The 22,604-nt window shown below is 38.9% G+C and overlaps 2 protein-coding genes across 2 annotated transcripts; both read left to right on the top strand.

Moving 5' to 3' along the window:
* Window positions 1–3,471: 3,471 nt before the first annotated feature.
* On the top strand, window positions 3,472–18,915 carry LOC135204723 (hornerin-like). Its single transcript, XM_064234882.1, has 3 exons — window positions 3,472–3,886; window positions 14,157–14,813; window positions 15,359–18,915. The coding sequence occupies exons 1-3, from the start codon at window positions 3,872–3,874 to the stop codon at window positions 18,773–18,775; spliced, it is 4,089 nt and encodes a 1,362-aa protein (XP_064090952.1). The 5' UTR covers window positions 3,472–3,871; the 3' UTR covers window positions 18,776–18,915.
* On the top strand, window positions 18,872–21,813 carry LOC135205684 (serine-rich adhesin for platelets-like). The gene is made up of 2 exons (XM_064236599.1): window positions 18,872–18,925; window positions 19,081–21,813. The coding sequence occupies exons 1-2, from the start codon at window positions 18,872–18,874 to the stop codon at window positions 21,811–21,813; spliced, it is 2,787 nt and encodes a 928-aa protein (XP_064092669.1).
* Window positions 21,814–22,604: the final 791 nt, after the last annotated feature.

The following is a 22,604-nucleotide window of genomic DNA, read 5'->3' as shown; positions in this document are numbered from 1 at the left end:
CACTCATTGATGTCGCAATACCATGGGACACCAGAGTTGAAGAGAAAGAAGAGGGAAAAATTGGATAAGTATCAAGATGAAAATAGAAATAAGAAGGATATGGGATATGCCAGTGGAAATCGTACCCATAATCATAGGAGCACTAGGCACGATCCCAAGATCCCTGAAAAGGAATCTAGAAAAACTAGAGGCTGAAGTAGCTCCAGGACTCATGCAGAAGAGTGTGATCCTAGAAACGGCACACATAGTAAGAAGAGTGATGGACTCCTAAGGAGGCAGGATGCAACCCGGAACCCCACACTATAAATACCACCCAGTCGAATTGGAGGACTGTGATAGAGCAAAAAAAAAAAAAAAAAAAAAAATAATAATAATAATGGTGAAGAAACCTACAGTAATAACTTCGTCTTCGAGAACCATATGAATAGATGTGACATAATTATACCTTAAAATGATTAAGCATCCTACCAATGAATGTTTAAACATTCTGACTATGAATATTTAAACATCCTATCTATGAATGTTTAAACATTCTGACTATGAATGTTTAAACATTCATAGGTAGAATGCTCAAACATTCTACCTATGAATGTTTAAACATCCTACCTATAAATGTTTTAAACACTCATAGGTAGAATGTTTAAACATTCTACCTATGAATGTTTTAACAAACATCCTGCCTATGAATGTAAAACATATACATCCTGCATATGAGTGTTTAAACTTTCTACGTATGAACTTTTAAAGTTTATCTTTGCCAAAAAAAATAAAGATTAAACAAAAAGACAGTTGAAACCCTGATTTATCTGAGATTTCACTTGATAATAATTTTATTCATATTGGGAACAGGCAGAAACGGCGGCGGGAAAATATGAGAATGTCGGTCGCAGAAAAACGTGACGTGAATAATATGTTTCTGAACACACTGAATTAAAACAAATGGTAAATAATTTCGTTAAACATTTTCATAATCTGTTGCTGTGTAATTATTCTTGGCCTGAATTTTATTCTGAAATTTTATTACGATCTTGATACATATTTAAATGCAAACGCACAATTATATATCATACACGGACACACACACACACACACACACACACATATACTATACATATATATATATATATATATATATATATATATATATATATATATAATATATATATATATATATATATATATATATAAGGAGGAACAGGATAGCCAGAAGACGTTGTAATATTCCAGACATTATTATTTCCTTAAAATAAAACAAGGGTACAGCCGAGCTTTCGGGAATACATTGCTTTTCCCATCATCAGGGTCACTTATCTATAAAATGATACAAAAAAGAGAAACAGTAAGAACTATACTGATTGACTGTATCTAAAAACATTATAATACTTTAAAATGCATTAAACAAAGTAAAAAAGGAACATAAAAACTAAGTTAACTGCAAACCATAAAAGAGCAATGAAATAAAATGTAGAAATATACTGAGAGCGAAAAATAAAAACATGGATATTCAGAATAGAAAAAATAAAATAATGATACTGTAGTAAAAAAATATTGGAGAACCTACTGTTCACGTCGTAGTTAAATAACAACTGGGCGAGTTAGAAAAGTGGGAATGAAATGGGCAGAAGTGGTGTGGGTAAAAGAGAGAGAGAGAGAGAGAAGAAGGAAAAAAAAAACAATCAAGCAAATATGCAATGAACAAAGGAACAGAGGTGGTTTGGTTATTGAGTGTTGGAGATTGTTGTTTAATATGGAGGGACTCTAAAAAGGGAAGTGAATGGCTGTTTTTTGTTTGTCCGAGTATTTCAAAATCGCTGTGCTGTATGTGATGGTGACAGGATATGGCGTGAAGCCTCATTGCACTATTTTCTCTTTTGCTTAAAGGTAAGCCTGCACGATGGCTAACACCCCTATGAGAGTCGATGCGCACCTTAAGTAAGCGTTTGGAACATCGCACATAAGTCCCAAAATTACATTTTGGGCAATTATTCTGTTCCTTTGTTCATTGCATAATTTGCCTGTTTGTTTGTTTTTTTCTCCCTCCTTCTCTCTCTCTCTCTTTTACCCACACTTTTGCCCATTTCATTCGCAGTTTTCTAACTCGCCCAGTTGCCATTTAACTACGACATGAACAGTTGGTTCTCCAATATTTTGTACTACAGTATCATTATTTTTTTTTTTTTTACTCTGGATATTCATGTTTTTATTTTTCGCTCTCAGTATATTTATACATTTTACGTAATCTCTTTGCACTTGTCATTGCTCTTTTATGGTTTGCAGTTAACTTATTTTTTATGTTCCTTTTTTACTTTGTGTTGTGTATTTTATGTTCCTTTTTTACTTTGTGTTGTGTATTTTATGTTCCTTTTTTACTTTGTGTTGTGTATTTTATGTTCCTTTTTTACTTTGTGTTGTGTATTTTAAAGTATTGTAATGTTTTTAGATATAGTCAATCAGTATAGTTCTTACTGTTTCTCTTTTTTGTATCATTTTATAGATAAGTGACCTGATGATGGGAAAAGCAATGTTTTCCCGAAAGTTCGGCTGTGTCCTTGTTTTTATTTTAAGGAAATAATAATGTCTGGAATATTATCAAGTCTTCTGGCTAACCTGTTCCTCCTTAAATTGAAGTTTTCTAGAAACGAAAACATATATATATATATATATATATATATATATATATATATAATATATATATATATATATATATATATCTATATATATATATATATATAAAATGTCGTAACTGACGAACAAATAATTAAATGAACAGCATTAACTGACCTAAAAATATTATTAAAAAACTGGACAACATAGCTCACCTAAAAAGAGTAGAACATGAACAACACTGCACTTCTACCACTGACGATCCAATCATTCAGTTTTCGAGAGAGAGAGAGAGAGAGAGAGAGAGAGAGAGAGAGAGAGAGAGAGAGAGAGAGAGAGAGGGAGATTCCTCCGCTTACCAACAACTAATCACCCGTTTGACTTTTGTCAACTATACTTCGATTATACTGGTATAATTCAACAGCGTTCTCCTATAAGAAGAAAAATGCTGAAACAGGAAAATAAATCCGAAGAATGACAGAATGACAAATGGCGTATTTCGAGTCCAAAGAATGATTACAATGCTCAGGTCTTGAGTTTTCTATCGCGGGAGAATGTTACTTGCCGGTCGAAATTGATTTGACATATATTTGACAAATAGAAGATATCTGATACTTTCCAATCCTACGCCCAGCGTGAGAGATGCCTGGTATTGCAATGGTGTCATGCATGGGAACTTCGACCTACGGAGCGCCCACAAAGCAGTTCTCGTATTACCCATCCGGTTGACCAACTGCGTGAGATAAGGGGTTACCGGACTTTCTTCTCGGTTCGTCGTACGACTGACCCCAAGCTCACTCGAAGTGCCAAGGGGTCATCAACTGGTCTTCTTCCGGACCGGGTGGTATATAACGAAGTCTCTGGCATCCCCAGGACCATTTGGCGCGTCTCTCTCTCTCCGTCTCCGAAGACCTCACCTCGCACATCCTCTGTGGAGGTCGTTTGACAACGACCCAATCAGCGTCGTCAGTCGAACGTCTTAGGGTCGTACGACTCGACGGAGGTCAACGCCCTAACGCCTCTTAGGACGTCCAAATCTCAAGTGAGGTCAAAGACTCGAACTGAAGTCAACGCCCTAACGCCTTAGGACATCCGAATCCAAAGTGAAGTCAAAGACTCGAAGGAGGTCAACGCCCTAACGTCTTAGAACCTCCGAATCCAAAGTGAGGTCAAAGACTCGACGGAAGTGAACGTCCGAACGCCTCTTAGAACCTCCGAATCCAAAGCGAGGTCAACCCAACGACTCGACGATAGTCCGACATAATCAATGATGTGGACGAAGGTACTTCGAAAGATGTTTCTTTAAATATTGTGAGATATAGTTTACAGATTGATTTCATTCTATCATCAGCTGGCGTCTCAAAAACCACAGCCATCGAAGCCGCCAACGTTATTTGCTTAAATAATATATATATATATCTATATAGATATATATATAGATATATATATATATATATATATATATATATATATAATCTATATATATATCTATATATATACAATGTATCTATATATATATATATATATATATATATGATATATATAATATATACTATATATATATATCGATATATATATATATAAGTATATATATCGATCATATATATATATATATTTTATATATATATATATAGATATCTATTTAATTATTATAATATATATATATATCTATATATATATATATATCTATATATATATCTATATATATATCTATATCTATATATATAGATATATATATATATATAGATATATATATATCTATATATATATATATATATATATATATATATATATATATATACATATATATATATGGGTTAGATGCAAACCGTTGGATGTGAGAACTGTTTTTATTTAATTTAGGGAGGTAATTTCTATCTAATTTAGGAACTTACATACATAATTATATACCATCTTGGATTATGAATGATTAAGAATTTTATTATCATCATTATATTATTATTGGGAGAGTAAATCCACAGTAGCATGCCTGTTTGATTTGTGTTTTTTGAAATATATCTGCTTTATATATTTCAAATAACAAAATCACCAGGCATACTACTATGGATTTACTTAACCACGTTACTGACTCACGTGATTATGAGTTTTCTTTGGATTATTATTATTATTATTTGACTGGGTTGTATTTATAGTGTGGGGTTCCGGGTTGCATCCTGCCTCCTTAGGAGTCCATCACTTTTCTTACTATGTGCGCCGTTTCTAGATTCACACTCCTTTCTTGCATGAGGTCCTGGAGCTACTTCACCCTCTAGGTTTTGCAGATTCCTTTTCAGGGATCTTGGGATCGTGCCTAGTGCTCCTATGATTATGGGTTTAATTTCCACTGGCATATCCTATATCCTTCTTATTTCTATTTTCAGGTCTTGATACCTATCCATTTTTTCCCTCTCTTTCTCTTCAACTCTGGTGTCCCATGGTATTGCGACATCAATGAGGGATACTTTCTTCTTGATTTTGTCAATTAACGTCACGTCTGGTCTATTTGCACGTATCACCCTATCTGTTCTGATACCATAGTCCCAGAGGATCTTTGCCTGATCGTTTTCTATCACGCCTTCAGGTTGATGCTCGTACCACTTATTACTGCAAGGTAGCTGGTGTTTCTTGCACAGGCTCTAGTGGAAGGCTTTTGCCACTGAATTATGCCTCTTTTTGTACTGGTTCTGTGCAAGTGCCGGACAATCGCTTGCTATGTGGTTTATGGTTTCATTTTTCGTATTGCACTTCCTTCATATGGGAGAGATGTTATTTCCTTCCATCGTTCTTTGGATATATCTGGTTCTTAGGGCCTGATCTTGTGCCGCTGTTATCTTTCCTTCAGTTTCCTTCTTTAGCTCTCCCCTCTGTAACCATTCCCATGCGTCATCGCTGGCCAGTTCTTTAGTCTATTTCATGTATTGTCCGTGCATTGGTTTGTTGTGCCATTCCTCGGTTCTCTTTGTCATTCTTCTCTCTGTATATTTCTGGGTCTTCGTCTACTTTTATCAGTCCTTCTTCCCGTGCACTCTTTAGCCACTCGTCTTCACTGGTTTTCAGATATTGCCCCAGTGCTCTGTTCTCGATGTTGACGCAGTCCTCTATGCTTAGTAGTCCTCTCGCTCCTTCCTTTCGTGTCTGTCCGTATTTGCTCTTGTTTTTTAGTTTTCTGTTCTATGTTGCGGAGTTCTGCCTTCGTCCATTCCACTATTCCTGCGCTGTATCTGATTACTGGTACTGCCCATGTGTTTATGGCTTTTATCATATTTCCGGCATTGAGTTTTGACTTGAGTATCGTCTTGAGTCTCTGCATATCTTCTTTTCTGATCGTGTCCTTCATCTCTTGATGTTTTATATCCCCTCCTTCCATTATTCCCAGGTATTTGTATCCCGTCTTATCTATATATTTGATGTTGCTCCCATCTAGTACCTTTATCCCTTCAGTCCTTGTTACTTTTGTATGTTGACTAAGGCGCATTTTTCTATTCCAAACTCCATCCTGATCTACCCAGATACAATCCTTACAGTCTGGATTAGGGTAACTATTTCCTTGATGCTCTTACCATACAGTTTGATGTCGTCCATGAACATCAGATGGTTAATTCTGTTGCCTATTTTCTTGAGTTGGTACCCAGCATCCATCTTCTGCAGTACTTTTGTCATGGGAAGCATGGCTACTACGAAGAGTTGTGGGGGCAGTTTGTCGCCCTGGAAGATTCCTCTCCTGATATTCACCTCTGCTAGTCTTATTCCAGAGCTTGTAAGTATTATATTCCAGTTGCGCATTGTATTTTTGAGGAAGCTGATGGCGTTTTCCTCTGCCCCATATATTTTCAGGCATTCTATGAGCCATGTGTGTGGTATCATGTCGAAGGCTTTCTTATAGTCTATCCATGCCATGCTTAGGTTGGTTTTCCTTCTCCTACTGTTCTTCATTACCATTTTGTCTATCAGGAGCTGGTCTTTTGTGCCCCTACACTTTCTTCTGCAGCCTTTCTGTTGGTGGGGGATGGTGTTTGTATCCTCTAGGTAGTTGTATAGCCTTTCACTGATGATACCTGATAGTAAATTCCCCAATATTGGTAGGCAGGTGATAGGCCTGCAGTTACTGGCTATATTTCCCTTACTCTTGTCTTTCTGGACTAAGGATGTTCTTCTTTTGGTCATCCATTTGGGTGCATGGTGATTTGTGATACAATGCTGGAGTTGTTCTGCTATTCTTGGGTGTAGGGCCTTGAAGTTTTTGAGCCAGTATCCATGGACTTCATTGGGACCTGGGGCTTTCCAGTTTGGCATTTAGTAGGTGTCTGACTGTGTCTGTCGTGATGTCAGTGAATCTTTGTTTTCTTCTCCCTGTTTCTTCTGCCTTGACTTCCTGGAGCCATGTTGCATGTTTGTGGTGTGATACCGGATTGCTCCATATGTTTTCCCAGAGTCTCTTACTTGGTTCGGCTTCAGGAATTTCTTGGTGGTTGTCTTCCCCTCTTAGTTGGCTGTATAGTCTTTTCTGGTTGGTTCTGAATAGTTTGTTCTGTTGGTATCCCTTATTCCTGTTCATGTACCGCTGGATCTTATGTACTTTGGCCTTAAGCCTCTGTTTTACATCTTCTATTGTGTTGTTTAGTCCCCTTTCCTGTACTTTGTATTTTTCGTTCAGTACCTCCCTTGTTTTCTTGCTTCTTAGCCTTTTTTCTGCCATTTCTTTAAGTTTACTCAAGTCAGATCTCATCACCATGATTTGCTTTTCCAGGCGCCTTTTCCAAGGCGGTTGCCATTTTGGTTTTTGTTGGTGGTTATCATTATCATCTATTTTTTTTTTTTTTGCTCTATCACAGTCCTCTAATTCGACTGGGTGGTACTTATAGTGTGGGGTTCCGGGTTGCATCCTGCCTCCTTAGGAGTCCATCACTTTTCTTACTATGTGCGCCGTTTCTAGGATCACACTATTTCAGCCTCTAGATTTTCCAGATTCCTTTTCAGGGATCTTGGGATCGTGCCTAGTGTTCCTATGATTATGGGTACAATTTCCACTGGCATATCCCATATCCTTCTTATTTCTATTTTCAGGTCTTGATACTTATCCATTTTTTCCCTCACTTCTCTTCAACCCTGGTGTCCCATGGTATTGCGACATCAATGAGTGATACTTTCTTCTTGATTTTGTCAATCAACGTCACGTCTGGTCTATTTGCACGTATCACCCTTTCTGTTCTGATACCATATCATTATTATTATTATTCGTAAAGAGCATAAGGTCTTATAGAATAACCCATGAACTAACACACAAGCCTTTTAATGCATAGATGTTCATATATAATGTGTGTATATTTATATACACATATATGTACGTATATATATATATATATATATATATATATAGATATATATATATATATATATATATATATATATATATATTTACATTACATAAATTTACTTCTAATTTCTCTGCATCTTTGCCCACTTCTATGTGGGGGTCGACGTTTATGGCAGCTTTCGGCCTCCATCTGGCTCAGTCAGACACATCGTCCTCTGACGGTAATTGTTTGTCTCTCTCAGATCTTCTTTTATAGCATCCATCCACTTACGCTTCTTCGGTCTCTCTCTCTCTCTCTCTCAGCATCAGACACCACCATCAGCATCACCCCCACCCCCCCCCCTCCCTACGTGTGTCTCATCGCTTCTCATCCTAATAGTTTTCTTTATGGAAAAGTAAAAGAAGTAAAAAGTGAAAAGGGAAATCTTGCTGGAGATTAGACAAAGATAATGTTGATACGCCTTTCCAGTTCCTCTTAAGAGTGGTTGGTTCCAAGAAGTAATTGCTACGATCATAGTAAGTTTAACTTCCACAACAAGAACAAGTACGCAATATACATACACACAAGGCCTCACTAACAACATGTCGACTCCCCTATAGACGGCTTCATAAACCTGTACCTGGCATGCACTCTGTCCTTACTGCTAACCTCTTCTATTACACATACAACCACATGTATAACTGAATCACAAAAGTTTGGAACGTGATAAACGCATAAATAAAGATATAAGCCACGAAGGAAAGTGAAACACTGGAGTGCTACAAGATCTTTCGACTCAACGTCAGTCTGCTAAGTAAAGGACGTTGAGTCGAAAGATCTTGCAGCTACTCCAGTGTTTCACTTTCCTTTGTAGCTTATACTTTTATTTATACAACCACATACATATTTAATATACACAGTGAGCCCCTGATTTTACGAAAAGACAAACCATGTTGGGTATGTTCAGTCACTGAAAGGGTGAACAGAAAGGAATGCTAAATAAAGTATTGACAGAAGCAATCCTAACCATCTTTTGGGTGCTAGGGCTTACAGCCAGCAGCCACATTTCAGGGCCCTATGGTATAGATTGACATCAACCATGCATCTGATATCTAAGGCCAGTCCCTTACAACGCTCCTGATTGGCTGTTGATAAGCCAATCACAGGGCTGGAAACTCTATAAGACTCTCTAGAGAGTTCACATAGGCAGGATGTATGTTCCGCCTCTCCTGAGGGGCACGTCATTCAAAAGTATCCCTCAGGAGAGGTGGAACATACACATCCTGCTTATGTGAACACTCTCGAGAGAGACTGAGAGAGTTTCCAGCCCTGTGATTGGCTTATCAACAGCCAATCAGGGCTGTGAGAGGAACTAGGTTCGACTCTCTGGGTATTTGTGCTCTGCTGACTTCTAGAGAGAGAGAGAGAGAGAGTTAACAGTGACAGTCTCTCATTAGATGTTGAAACCTCTTCAGTATGTTTGTTTGTTTGGTGTTTTTAGGTTGAATGGAACCAGTATGGTTATTCAGCAACGGGACCAACGGCTTGACGTGGCTTCCGAACCACGTCGAGATTCGTGAACTTCCATCAGCAGAAATACACATCTCTAACCCCTCAGTGGATTGCCCGAGAATCGAACTCGCGGCCACCGAGGTGGATCAACTCATGTTACCTCCCGTTTACCGCGGAATCGAACCAAACAGACACTACATACAGACCAGATGTAAATATGTCCATTAACGTTATATGCAGACATTTGCATAGTTTCCTCCAGTTGATGCAAACGAATCTCCCCTCTGGATTCAGGTTTAATCTTTTTGAAAGCAAACTTTTAAGGACTCAAAGCCATTTATCTGTGGCGCTTTCCAGTCTTCTGTAAAATAAAACTATCGTGCCGGCTTTGTCTGTCCGTCCGTCGGCGCTTTTTCTGTCCTCAGATCTTAAAAACTGCTGAGGCTAGAGGGCTGCAAATTGGTACATTGATCATCCACCCTCCAATCATCAAATGTACCAAATTGCAACCCTCTAACCTCAGTAGTTTTTAATTTAAGGTTAAAGTTATCCATGTCGTGCATCAGGCAACAATATAGGCCACCACCGGACAGTGGTTTAAGTCTCATGGGCCGCGGCTCACACAGCATTATACCGAGACCACCAAAAGATATATCTATTTTCGGATTCCTTGATGACACGTCGTGCGTCTGGCAGCATTTTTCCGGAGGTATGGGACGCACCCTCACTCTACGATATCTGGTGGGCAACTGAAATGCTACCGGCTGTAGATGATGGTTTTATACAGCATTATACTTGTATAGAGAACTCGACGACTTTTTTTTTCTTGTGATTAAAACGTTACATGGAAATGAGAGATTCACCTACGCGACTCCATATACTGTCTTGCTTACGTGCAAATGCAAATTATGTAAACACTTAAGGCAACATATGTTTGCCCTGAGATTAAAGCATTGCTACCCTAAATAATCCTTGTCTTTTAATAATTAATTTGCTTAAGTTTGATCTATTTTGTCTATTCATTTCCTTACATCTTTATCTGTTTATTTATCCATATTTATTTCCCATCACATTCTGTTACTGCTTCCAAATGAACACCATACTCTTTGGAAGCTTAAAATTTCAAATTAGTAGCTCCTGTGAGCTTGAACAGTTCTCCTATATGAATAAGGTTCTTCTTGTTCTTCTGAATAACAATCTTACTATAACGAGCATTATGTCTGTCTGTCCGTCTGTCATTCAATCACGGCCAAATGGCTGGTCCGATAGGCATGAAACTTGGCAGGTTTATAGTGGGGGCCACTAAGATGGTTTATAATGGGGTTTCATCCTACCTCCCCCTCCCCCTCCGAAGGGGGTAAGTGCGAGAAGGGATTCCCTGAAATGGAGCTGGTTCTGCCCGTGAAACGGAGCTGGTTAAGCCCGTAGACTTAGTCACTTTACGAATTTATCATACATAATTTCTGTATACATATGTTTGCTAGTAATAATAATAATAATAATACAAATAAAACTCATAATCACAGGAGCCAATAATATTGGAAAGTAAATCCACAGTAGTATGCCTGTTTGATTTTGTTATTTAAAATATATAGAGCAGAAAGCTTTCCATGACCTGAACGGTCCTCCTAATTGTCCATCTGACTGTACTACAAAAAATGTCACCGTACTTTGTGTTTTACTTGTGTTTACAAACGGGTTGTTGTTTGAAGATAGGTAACAACCTATTTGTAAATATATGTCAAAAAACAAAGTGTTTGCGTAGCCATATTTTTGTAATTATAGTCAGATCATCGAAAGCTTTCTGCTGAATATATTTTAAATAACGAAACCAAACACGCTTACTACTGTGGTTTTACTTTCCCAATAATAATAATAATAATAATAATAATAATAATAATAATAATAGTAGCATGAGTCTTAAAATGGAGAAAAAATCCAGTTATATATATGTACATATATACTTAAAGAAAAATCTATTCGATTGGAAAATGGGAATCGAAGAGATTCCCAAAGATTCCTGAAAGCTCTCTGTACAGATATTTCTTTAAATAATATATGTATATATAGTATGCTTAAAAAATCACAGTAGATGCAAGTGACTTCATAAATAAGCGAATTCCACAGGAAAATGATAGTCAGAAATCCAAGTGCTTTCGTCTTTACTCAGACATTGTCAAGGAGTTAATGAGGTACAATTGGAGAGAAAGGTCTCAGGTACAACACAAGATCAAGAATACCAGATGGTTAATTATCAAAAGGGTAAAAATTAAAAGAGATAATCCAGGATTATCGGGTATCACACGGTCACAAACCTAAACAGATTGACCCTAACCGAAATTACAAAGTTTCTTTACAGTCCAAACATGTAAAAACTGAATATATTAATTTTGTTGCTTATATTTATCTACAACTTTTTTCATTATGAAAGTATCAAGTTTAAATAAACCAAGACTTAAATTTAGAACATTTCTATTATTTGACTTGGTGAAACAAGATTCAATGATATTCCTTTTAACTGTGTCATTACATGGGATTAAGGCTCTTGCTTGACTCCAGTTAATAGAATGGTCTAAATCTCTCAATAATTGTATTATACTAATTAAAATATTATCTTCGTTTAGTCACGGTACTACGACTATGCCTGGATTAGGGATTTCGCAAATCCGATATAGTTTATATTGACCAGTCTGTCTAAAAATATAAAAGGGCAAAAACATAATATATTCGAGGCGCCTCCTAAATAACCAGTTATATCATTAGATGAAAGTAATTTTGGCGGGGTCCACTAAAAAGTACAAATCAAGCGGGTTAACTGGGTCCGTCTCTTCCTTAGTCATCGGGGCAGATACGAAATGTCATGCGCTGGTTTGACCTTCTTGCTTGACCAAATAGAGCTATGCTACCTACTGACTGACTCGCTCTACTTATCGGTTCTGCTTGTGGTTTGGTCATCGTCTCTCATTAAGAAAAAGAAAAAAAAATATATCTACCGGTCTAAATAACACTTGATCGTCTCCTTTCCTATTTTTTTTTAGGATGATGGGTCATTATGTGAGGAAACTGACTGACCTTTTGGTATTAGGTCATCATCATCATCATCATTATCGTTTCTTAACTTGTCCTCAGACGAAATGTGAGGGAACCGGAATAGAGTAATTGAAGCCAAAGGCCATGTGCTGGGACTTGTAAGGTCATACAGCGTTGAAAGGGGAAATTGACCGTAAAAGTTAGCAAGGTTTAACAGGACCTCAAAGTAATTCTCCTAGGGCTCTGCCCCGAAGGATTAGATATATTTTTTCGTGACTAGGAACCAATTGGTTATCTAGCAACGGGACCTACAGCTTATTGTGGGATCCGAACCATCTTGTATCGAGAAATGAATTTCTATCACCAGAAATAAATTCCTCTGGTTCCGCCTTGGCCGAGCCGAGAATCGAACTTCGGACCACCGGAATGGTAGCCGAGCGCGAAATGCACTCGGCCAACGTGGAACCTAGGAGGGGATAGAGGAAAGTAAGATGGAAGAAAGAGAATATGAACGGAGGTGCGATAAAAGGAATGAAATAGGCTGCATACCAAATTGCAGCCCTCTAGCCTCAGCAGTTTTTATTTTATTTAAGGTTGAGGTTAGAAACAACACAGGCCACCACGGCCGGCTGAGAGTTTCGTAGAGCATTACACGCTGTACAGAAAACTCGAAGACACTTCGACGCATTCTTTACTTGTTTATTATTGCAGATGCAAATCTTTTAGTCAGCCATGATGATATCAAAGCATTTTAATGTTCCTAATACGAGTCAACAGGTGACATTATATATATATATATTACAAATCCGAGAAAACAGGAAGTTCGTCAGTTCTGTATAACGTAAATATCTCTGATGTGGTTGAAGCACTGTAAATTAGCATTAACACCTAGATTACATAATATCCTCTCTCTCTCTCTCTCTCTCTCTCTCTCTCTCTCACACTTATTAACTTGATATTTCTCAATATCAATACTGGAAGACTATAGGAAGATTGACAGTTATTGTCATAACCTAACATCATCTGTTCTCTCACTATGAAAGTTTGAAAAATCCTCAGTACTTTGATGGGAAACCTGACAGTTTTTGCTGTTGTATAATTACTCTCTCATTCCAACTCTTACAACAATTCCAGCCCACTTCCAGTAATTCATTTCCTCTCCTAAAACCTGTATTCAATTCTCCACTCTAGTTCTTCGTTGGACGAGTCGTTTTCGTGCTCAGCTACCGATCTCAGGGTCCGTGTTCAATTCCCCGGGTTGCCGAAGTGGAATCAGAGGAATTGATGTCTGGTGATAGAAATTCATTTCTTGATGTGGTACGGATCCCATAATAAGCTGTAGTAGGTCCCGTTGCTAAGTAACTAATTGGTCCCTAGCCATGTAAAATTATCTAATCCTTCGGTCCAGCCCTAGGAGAGCTCTTAATCAGCTCAATGGTCTGGTTTAACTAGGATATACTTAATGTTTTTAACGGGGAGTATGGAAGTTCCCACTTATTTTTCTTCACTTGCCAACAATTTTAATTTTTCTTCCATAGATATCGTTTTATGCCCTGCAATTTAATACTTATTCATAGCCAAGTCTCTTTCTCAAACAGAATAATACTGAAATTTAGCACTGGCCTTATTAGGTGCTCCAACCGGAAGGTTCTGTTAATAATACACGTAACCAAAATAACCCCAATTGAGCAGCGAAGATCTTTTGTCATTCCCCAGGTGGTGCTGGCAGCGATGGTGTTTGGAATCGCCAGTAGCAGTCCGAGAGTGCGCCGTGATACACCAGAAGACGCTGGTATTCCACCCAGTGGCGATGCAGTGTCACGATTCCGCGCGGGTGAAGGTGGAAATGCAAAGACTCCTGGTATCCCCTTACCTAGAAAACTAGCTGATGTCAACCTCAGAAGAGGTCGGGCTGATGTCAGCCTCAGAGGAGAAATTAGTGTTAGACCTCTGAGAGGAGGACATGCTGATGTCAGCCCCACCAGAGGACAAGATGACCTCAGCATCCAGGGAGGACATGCTGATGCCAGTCCCAGAAGAGGCCATGCAGGTGTCAGCCTCAGAGGAAGGCTTGCAGGTGTCAGCCCCAGAAGAGAACATGCTGATGTCAGCCCTACCAGAGGACAAGATGACCTCAGTATCAGCGAAGGACATGCCGATGTCAGCCTTACCGAAGGACAAAATGATCTCGGCACTAGTGGAGGAAATGCTGATGTCAGCCTCCGAAGAGGACAAAATGATCTCGGCCACAGAAGAGGACATGCTGATGTCAGTCTCAGCAGAGGACAAGATGATCTCGGCCTCAAAAGAGGACATGCAGTCAGCCTTAGCAGAGGACAAGATGATCTCAGTCACAGTGGAGGACATCAGCCTGTGAGTATGGTATTTGAGCAAAAAAGCACAACTCGCATTTAATTGGCAGTTACACTAATAATGTATGTATGGTATCTTCTATAGAGATTAATGCTACTCACCACTTATTTTTTTTCCAAAACAGTTAGAACCTTTTGCTAACAATATGTAATAACAGCTTATAATAGTTCTAACAGCTTCTTATGCCATCCTTACTTGTAAATAAAGTCCAGGAAAATGCAACAAAAATCGTCAAAACATTAAAATTTGTGGATAAATAGATTATAGGACCCCTACAGTCTCTTACCACCTGAGGGTGTTGTCAGAATCTCTGTGCATTTTGGTAACTGATTTTATACTCCTGATGCATCTCTAGAAATACAACCTCGCTATAACAGCTAATGTTATACATTATAGAGAATTACTCTAGAAACAATACTAACACATTAGAGAAGTATTTCCCACTTGTGTTCTCGAATCTTTCCTTACCTCACCTGATGACAAACCCTCACAATGTTAAGTAGAAACATAATGCATTACTGATAATAATAATTCTTTTCAAACAGATTACTCTGCACGAGAGTCAAGCTGGTGTTACATCAAGTCGAGGAGCTTCTGCAACTCCATCATCAACTTTATCTTCAAGTTCTGGTTCCTCAGAGAAAATAAATTCTTTTGGATCAACTACCGAATCAGAATCCCGTGACCACTCTCGTACTTTGGCTCAATTTAGTTTTCAAGGAGCACGTGCTACACCAATTGTTGTCGGAGTCTCTCATGAGCCACTTTTAGATTTAAGTTCTTCAGTAGCTATCAAATTTGGTGGTACTGAGGATTCTGTAATTTTTGGCACTAATGGGTTTGGTGAGACAAGTTCAAGCCCCACATCTACTAGTGCTGGTGGATCACACAGATTCTCTTCTAGAAGAAGACACTCTGAATCACGTTTTACAATTACTGATCAGCCTACAAGTTTCTCTGCAAGAAATTTAAAAGATGGAACTGCCTCAGATAGAGGTGTAGGTCCAGCAACATTCTTTAAAGAAAACTCAGGGTCCGTTTCTACTTCAGCTAGCTTGGCTGAACCAATAGAGTTTGGATCAGAAGGATCTTTTCCTTCTACGTCAGGAAGAGAAAGTTCCCCTGCTGTCAGCTTAAAAGTTGCCACTGATTCATCAGGTAGTAACAGATTAAGAGGACATTTTACACATGGTGAAAAGACTTCACCAGTTTTGGAAGATCAAGAAGAATTAAGAAGCATCCTACATAGAGGGACAGGTGCAGAATTTGCAGCCACTAATTCTGGTGGGATTGGAAGCCTCTTTGACAGAGGCTCAAGTGTTGCTCAAACCAAAGATACTCCTGGTAGATCTATTGCTACTTCTGCATCATCCAGTGCTGGGTCTTTTGGAGGTTTCTCACTGAAAGGCTTACGTGGTGTTTCTGCAACATCTCAAGGAAGTGTATCAGAAAGATTACCTGTTGAAAGTTCAAGTGTTTCACCAACTCTAGCTGCCACTGGTAGAGTTGGAAGACTTTCTATAGGAGATTTCAACTCTGGAAACACTGGCAAAATCTCTACTGGAGGCTCAAGTGTTACCTCCATCTCAGTTCACAAAAGTGGTTCAAATATATTCTCAGCTGAAGGTTCAGATATAATATCTGCCTCAAATAATCAAGAGAATGTTAAAGATGTTTCTAATACGTTTAATGTTGCTTCTACTTCAACAGCCACTGACGGATTAAGAATTTCCAGTGGAGACTCAAATGCTGTTGCCAATTCAAGGGGAAGAATTTCCAATAGAGATTCACAAGCTGTTACCAATTCAAGGGGAAGAATTTCCAATGGAAACTCACAAGCTGTTACCAATTCAAGGGCCAGAATTTCCAATAGAGACTCACAAGCTCTTACTAATTCAAGGGGAAGAATTTCCAATAGAGACTCACAAGCTGTTACCAATTCAAGGGGAAGAATTTCCAATAGAGACTCACAAGCTGTTGCCACTGTGAGGGGCAATGGTGGAGGAACTTTTATTAACACAGAATCAGATGCTGCTTCTACCTTAATTGGGAACAGACAATTGAGTAGCCACTCTTTCAGGAAATTAGGTACTATCTCTGCATCAACTGACAGAGGCAAACCAAACAGACTTTCTGTTGAAGACTCGGATCTTTCAAATAGTGCAAGGAGGCTTGGAGGTTTATTAGCTGGATCATCAGGGCTGTCTACAGGTAGTGGGTCTGCAAGGATTTCTGCTGGACAGTCAACAGTTGCATCTACTTCTAGCAGAGGTGGAAGCTTTGGAAGCTTTTCAGGATCAACTTCTAGCAGTGGAAGTGGAGCTGAAGAGGTTTTGAAGACCAACGATGACTCTGTTACCATTGTTGGTAATGCATTAAACAGACTTCCTGCTAAAAATGCAAAGACTATATCTGCATCAAGAAGATTTCCAATCAGATCTACTACAGCTTCTGTAGGTGAATCTGGTGGTTTTTCAAAAAGAGGTCCTGGTAGTACAGCTACTTTCAGTAATGATTTGTCACCAGGAGGATTATTTGTTAGAAATTCAGGTTCTAAAACTACAGTGGAAGGACATTCTCAAGCCCCTCCAAATACACAAATATTCAGTACCCATACCGATGCTGCTGATAGCAGTAGTAAAAACAGTGATACTGCTGGAGGTTTCTCATTCAAAGGCTTAAGAGATGCAACTGCATCATCTCAAGGAAGTGTATCAGAGAGCTTATCTGATACTGGCAGAGTAGGAAAACTTTCTGCTGGCGATTTCATTGCTGATTCAGAATTAGCTAATTCTGGAGAAATTGGCAAAATTTCCATTAATCATTCAGGCACTACTTCTGTCTCAGATCATGACAGTGGTTTAGGCAAATTCTCTATTAGGGGTTCAGATGTAACTTTTGGTTCAGCTAATCAAGAAAGAATTATAGATTTGTCTACAGGATCAAATCTTGCTTCTACCTCAACTGTCAGTGATGGATTAAGATTTTCCAATGGAGGCTCACTTGCTGCTGCCACTACTTCAACAGGCATTGGAGGAATAAGTTTCGTCGACATAAAAACGGATGCCTCTCACGCTTCCCTTGGCAATGAAGGATTGGGTAGCTTCTCACTGGGGAGATTAGGTACTACCACTGCACTGAGTGACACAGGCAAGTTCAGTAGACTTTCTGCTAAAGGCTTTGGCAATTCAGAAGGATTTAGAGGTTTATCAGCTGGATCATCAGGGCAGCCTCCAGAACCTGCAGGTGGCAGATCTGTTGAAATTTCTGCTAGAGAATCAACAGCTGCATCTTCAATTCAAGATGGGAGTTTGGGAAGGTTTTCAGTGTCGTCTTCTAGAAGTACAAGTGGAACTGAAAATGATTTGAAGAACAACCTTGCCTTTAATTCAGTTGTTGGTGATGCATCAAAAGGAAGCACTAGTAGTAATGCAGGAAGCTTTTCCACACAAGGATCTACTGCTGATTCTGGGGGCCAATTTGGTGTTTTTTCTAGAAGAGGCCCAGGTGTGAGAGCTCCTTTTAATTCAGACTTATCACTAGGAGGATTATCTGTTGGAACTCCAACTTCTCAATCTTCTGTGGAAGGACCTTCAAAGGGATCTCCCAATATACCAATAGTTATCACACATTCTGAAGCCTTCGACGGCAATGATAAAATTAGTGCTGGTTCTAATGCAGGTGAAAGACAACCAAGTGTTTCTTCACACCTTAAGGGGCCTTTTTCACTCAGCAAGGCTATAGACACGGGGACTATAATTGCTACAACTCCGAATTCTGAATTTACCTCTACTGGTGAGTTAGCATCAGAAAATGCCAGTGGTCTGGGAGAAAATGTCGTAGCAAGACCATCAACATTATCAAACTCTTTTGGCGATGTTACTATCAAACATGCAAGGCAGGGTTTGTCTAGCACTTCTGGATCTAGTTTGTCTGGTACTCTGGATCTGGCTTATTTTTGAGTGCTGCTACAGAGTCAAGTTTTAACCATAGAGGCCCAGGTAGTATTAATGAATCCAATAACGATTCCAAATTCGCACGGTCAGGTTTAGATACTCATGCAAGGACTAGATTTGAAGAAAACTCAGGAGTTTCTAAAATATCTAGCACTGGTACTAATGCTTCTAAAGGTGCATCAGTGTCTACTGGTTTAAGATGTAAAAATAGGTTTAAAAATCAGGCAGCAAAAATTCTTGAAGCCTCACAAACAACCACTAAAGCAACCAGTATCATAAAACCAAAAACTAATCTCCTACCCTCAAGACAGCGTAGTCACTCTGGAGTTATAACTACTCAAAATGGCGATGCATCAACTACAACCCAATCTGGTGATGACTCCAGCAAAGGCTCTTCTACTGTGTCTGATTCAAGAACCTTTTCACACGGGCCACTGACTACTCAAGTTTCTGCTCGATCATTAATAGGTCAACCTGTATTAGTTCCTATAAAATCAGCATTATCCTCTACAAGTACCTCAACAGCAACAGCATCTACTGCAAATGCATCGCCTACTGTTGTAACTACTGGAATAGGAAAATCAAATGCACAAGAGGTAACTCCTCAGTCATCCTCTTCATCTACATCTCATTCATCCCAGTCAGCACATACGGTACCACATTTTGGTGGCACATCCACTACAAATCTGTCTAAAGTATCTGCTTCTAGGACTTTTTCCTCACTAGCAGAAGCTACTGAAGCATCAAATCCAATTACAAATGAAAGTGCAGCTTTTAACAAGAGAACTGGGACTACAGGAACTACAATACAATCTGATGGCAACACTCCAGTACCCCATTTTACCATTTCTATAAACTCGGCTCCATCAAAGCAACTTGGCTCTAGTACCTCTTCGTTTATTTCTACAGATGAAGAGGTTTCACAACCAAAAACAGCAGGCCAGCCTATCAGAGGTGCTTTTTCTTCAGCATCAACCTCGACTGGGGCTTCACCTGCTGCTCCATTCTCTACACATGCTTCAGTTGGTTCAGAATCTGCAAAAGGTGGAGTTTCATCTCCCTCCATAGTTTTGCCTACATCTTCAGATGGCCCTGCACCATCCAGAGCACTATCAAGAGTTAACTTTGCGTCCATCAGAGACTCAGCTGGTGCAGCTGTTCCTGGTTCTTCTTCTACAGCTACATCTTCTACAGTAAATTTAGGCCCCCAAGAAATCGTTCAGCATTCCTTATTTCCTACTGCAACAACATCAGCATCAACTTCAACCAGAGATTCAACAGCATCAGCACCTGCTGCAAGTTTATCACCTGGTGATGCAACTACTGTAAGAGGAAGAACAAGAGTGCCAGTACGAACTGATCACTCATCTGCATCCTCATCATCAATTGGTTCTTCACAGTCAAGTACAGTACTGCATTTTGGTGGCGCCTTCCCTTCAGATCTGCCTCAATCTTCTGCTTCAAGTTCTTCATCTATAACAACAGCTAGAGATGATGTATCACATTCCATAAAATCCAGTCCCTTTCCTACACTATCAGCTTCAACAGTAACAGGAACTACATCTACATTACCTTTTGAAAGTACATTTTCTAGCAGGTCAAATACAGATGTAGTACCAGAGACAGGATTTTCAGCATCTCATTCATCTGCATCCTTAATAACACCCAGTTCTTCACCAATAAATAAAGGTTCACATTCTAGCAGTTTTTCCACGACTGATTCATCAAACACATCTTTTTCTAGTACTTCCTCATTTTCCCCTAACATTCAAAGAGTTTTACAACTAGTAAATTTAGGTCAGCCTGCTTTCATCCCTGCAGCCTCAGCATTAATCTCAACGAGAAATCAACCCAGTGAAACTGCTCAATCATCTTTATCTAAAGCCACAACATCAACTGGTTCTTCACAATCAATAAATTTAGTACCACATTTCAGTAGTACCTCTCCTTCAGGTCTGTCCAAAACAACAAATTCTAATTCTATTTCATCACCAAGATCAAATCCAGTTACAATTATTCAATCTCCTTCAATTTCTGCATTGTCTTCAACTGGAACTTCATCAAAAGTGTCATCTTCTGGAAGTAAATTACCTAGTAAGGTAAGTGGAACTACAAGTACCACATTAGTGCCAGAGGAAAGAATTCCAGTATCTTCATCATTTGTATTTTCAAAACCACCGGGTTCCTCATCAAAGGAATTTACTTCTAGTGCTTCCTCAGGTACTTCTAAAGATAACAAGTTTTTGCAACTGCCAATAAGTGTTCACCTTCCTCTAGTTTCAACATTAACCTCAAAAGAAGCATCTACAACATCTGGTTCAGCAAGAGCATCAGAAAGGGCTGGTTCAAAACACAAAAACGCATTAGTATCTAGAATTGGTTTGGTCTCCGATGGAGATTTGTCTGTAGCACCTGCATCTAGCTCTTCCTCATCTACTGCAGCCACTAAAATCACTATTGCCCCACAAGCAGTGAGTCAATCAGCCAAAGTTCTAGTAACAGGCTCTTCATCAGCTCTTCCTACATCTTCAAGGAATACAATGGCAGAGTCACTGCAAGCATCATCATCCTCAGCTGCATCATCTGCTACTTCAGCTTCAACAGGAACATCAGCCTCTACTAATACAAGGGACTCTGGGAACTCTGTGGACAGCAGTGTACGTGAATCAACAATCTCTCTGTCAGACAGACAAGCCCACATTGGAAATGTAATAAACTTTGCGACGGCTGGAGGGGCGAGATTCTTTGGAACTGGTCATCCACCAACCATACCAACAGTTGCAATACCTATAGTAACAAGTGGTGCTCTTGTGGAGCCCAGATTGGGATCTGCTGGAACTTTTGGAAGCAATACCCCAGTATTTCTTGCCAATACAGTGCAGGCGTCTACACCAGTGATACACAGTGTCCCAACAACCTTCTTAACTGGAGGTCACAGTAATCATCCTGTTGTTCATGGGCAGAACTTGGCTTTAAGCAGTCCATTATCAATTTTCAGTGTTCCAAGACATCAGATAATAGGAATCGATGCTGTACAAGGTTGAAAAGGTACGCAGAACTCTGTATCCATACGACTGTTGATCAGCCGTCAAACAATTTGTTATAGTTTTAAGTAAGTCAAAACCAGATGACCCAATGTAAGCACAAAGATATTTATATTAACTTTCATAAGAAAACAAAACAGAAACAGCAACTGATTACTATATGAAAGATACTATGTAAAAGGAAACTGCACATACTACAAAACTGAACTGTTAAAATGAAAAAAGTGTCTAATGTATATAATTCGTCTTTTCCATGCAAACCTGTCATTTTCTAAGACATTTCAATGTCTTAAAAAACATCAGTCCACTAAACTATCAGAAACTAATGCACTTCATTGTTAATAAAAAATAAAGTATATTATCTAATGCATTTCTTTTTTTTTACACTTTCCCTTGGTATACATGTGTAGCTATTGCTACATACATATTTTAACTGTTGTATCATCATACACCACAAAAGGTTCAGTGACAGTCTACGTACTTAAGCGTCTATACACATTGAGCCATTCACTTTTATCTTGCATGCATTCTCTCACTTTACTGATAATAAGGTCCTTTCTTCTGAACAAGTCATTCACAGATCATATCCAACACTTTTAAAGTCTTCCTTTCATCCATCCAATTTATATAGTACCTATCACCAACTTACCATCCTCCATTCTGTCCACATTATCAAAACAAACCATAATGATGCAACTTTATACCTCCTATACCCTTTTAGCCACTTATTCTACGATTTGCTGCAATTCTCACCCCTTCAGCATCCTTCCTCCATGTATTACTGTAAAAAA

The sequence above is a fragment of the Macrobrachium nipponense genome, chromosome 24, assembly GCF_015104395.2.
Source record: "Macrobrachium nipponense isolate FS-2020 chromosome 24, ASM1510439v2, whole genome shotgun sequence".
NCBI lineage: Eukaryota > Metazoa > Arthropoda > Malacostraca > Decapoda > Palaemonidae > Macrobrachium > Macrobrachium nipponense.
Note: the sequence above shows the minus strand (reverse complement) of the source record. Positions and strands in the feature narration are given on the sequence as shown.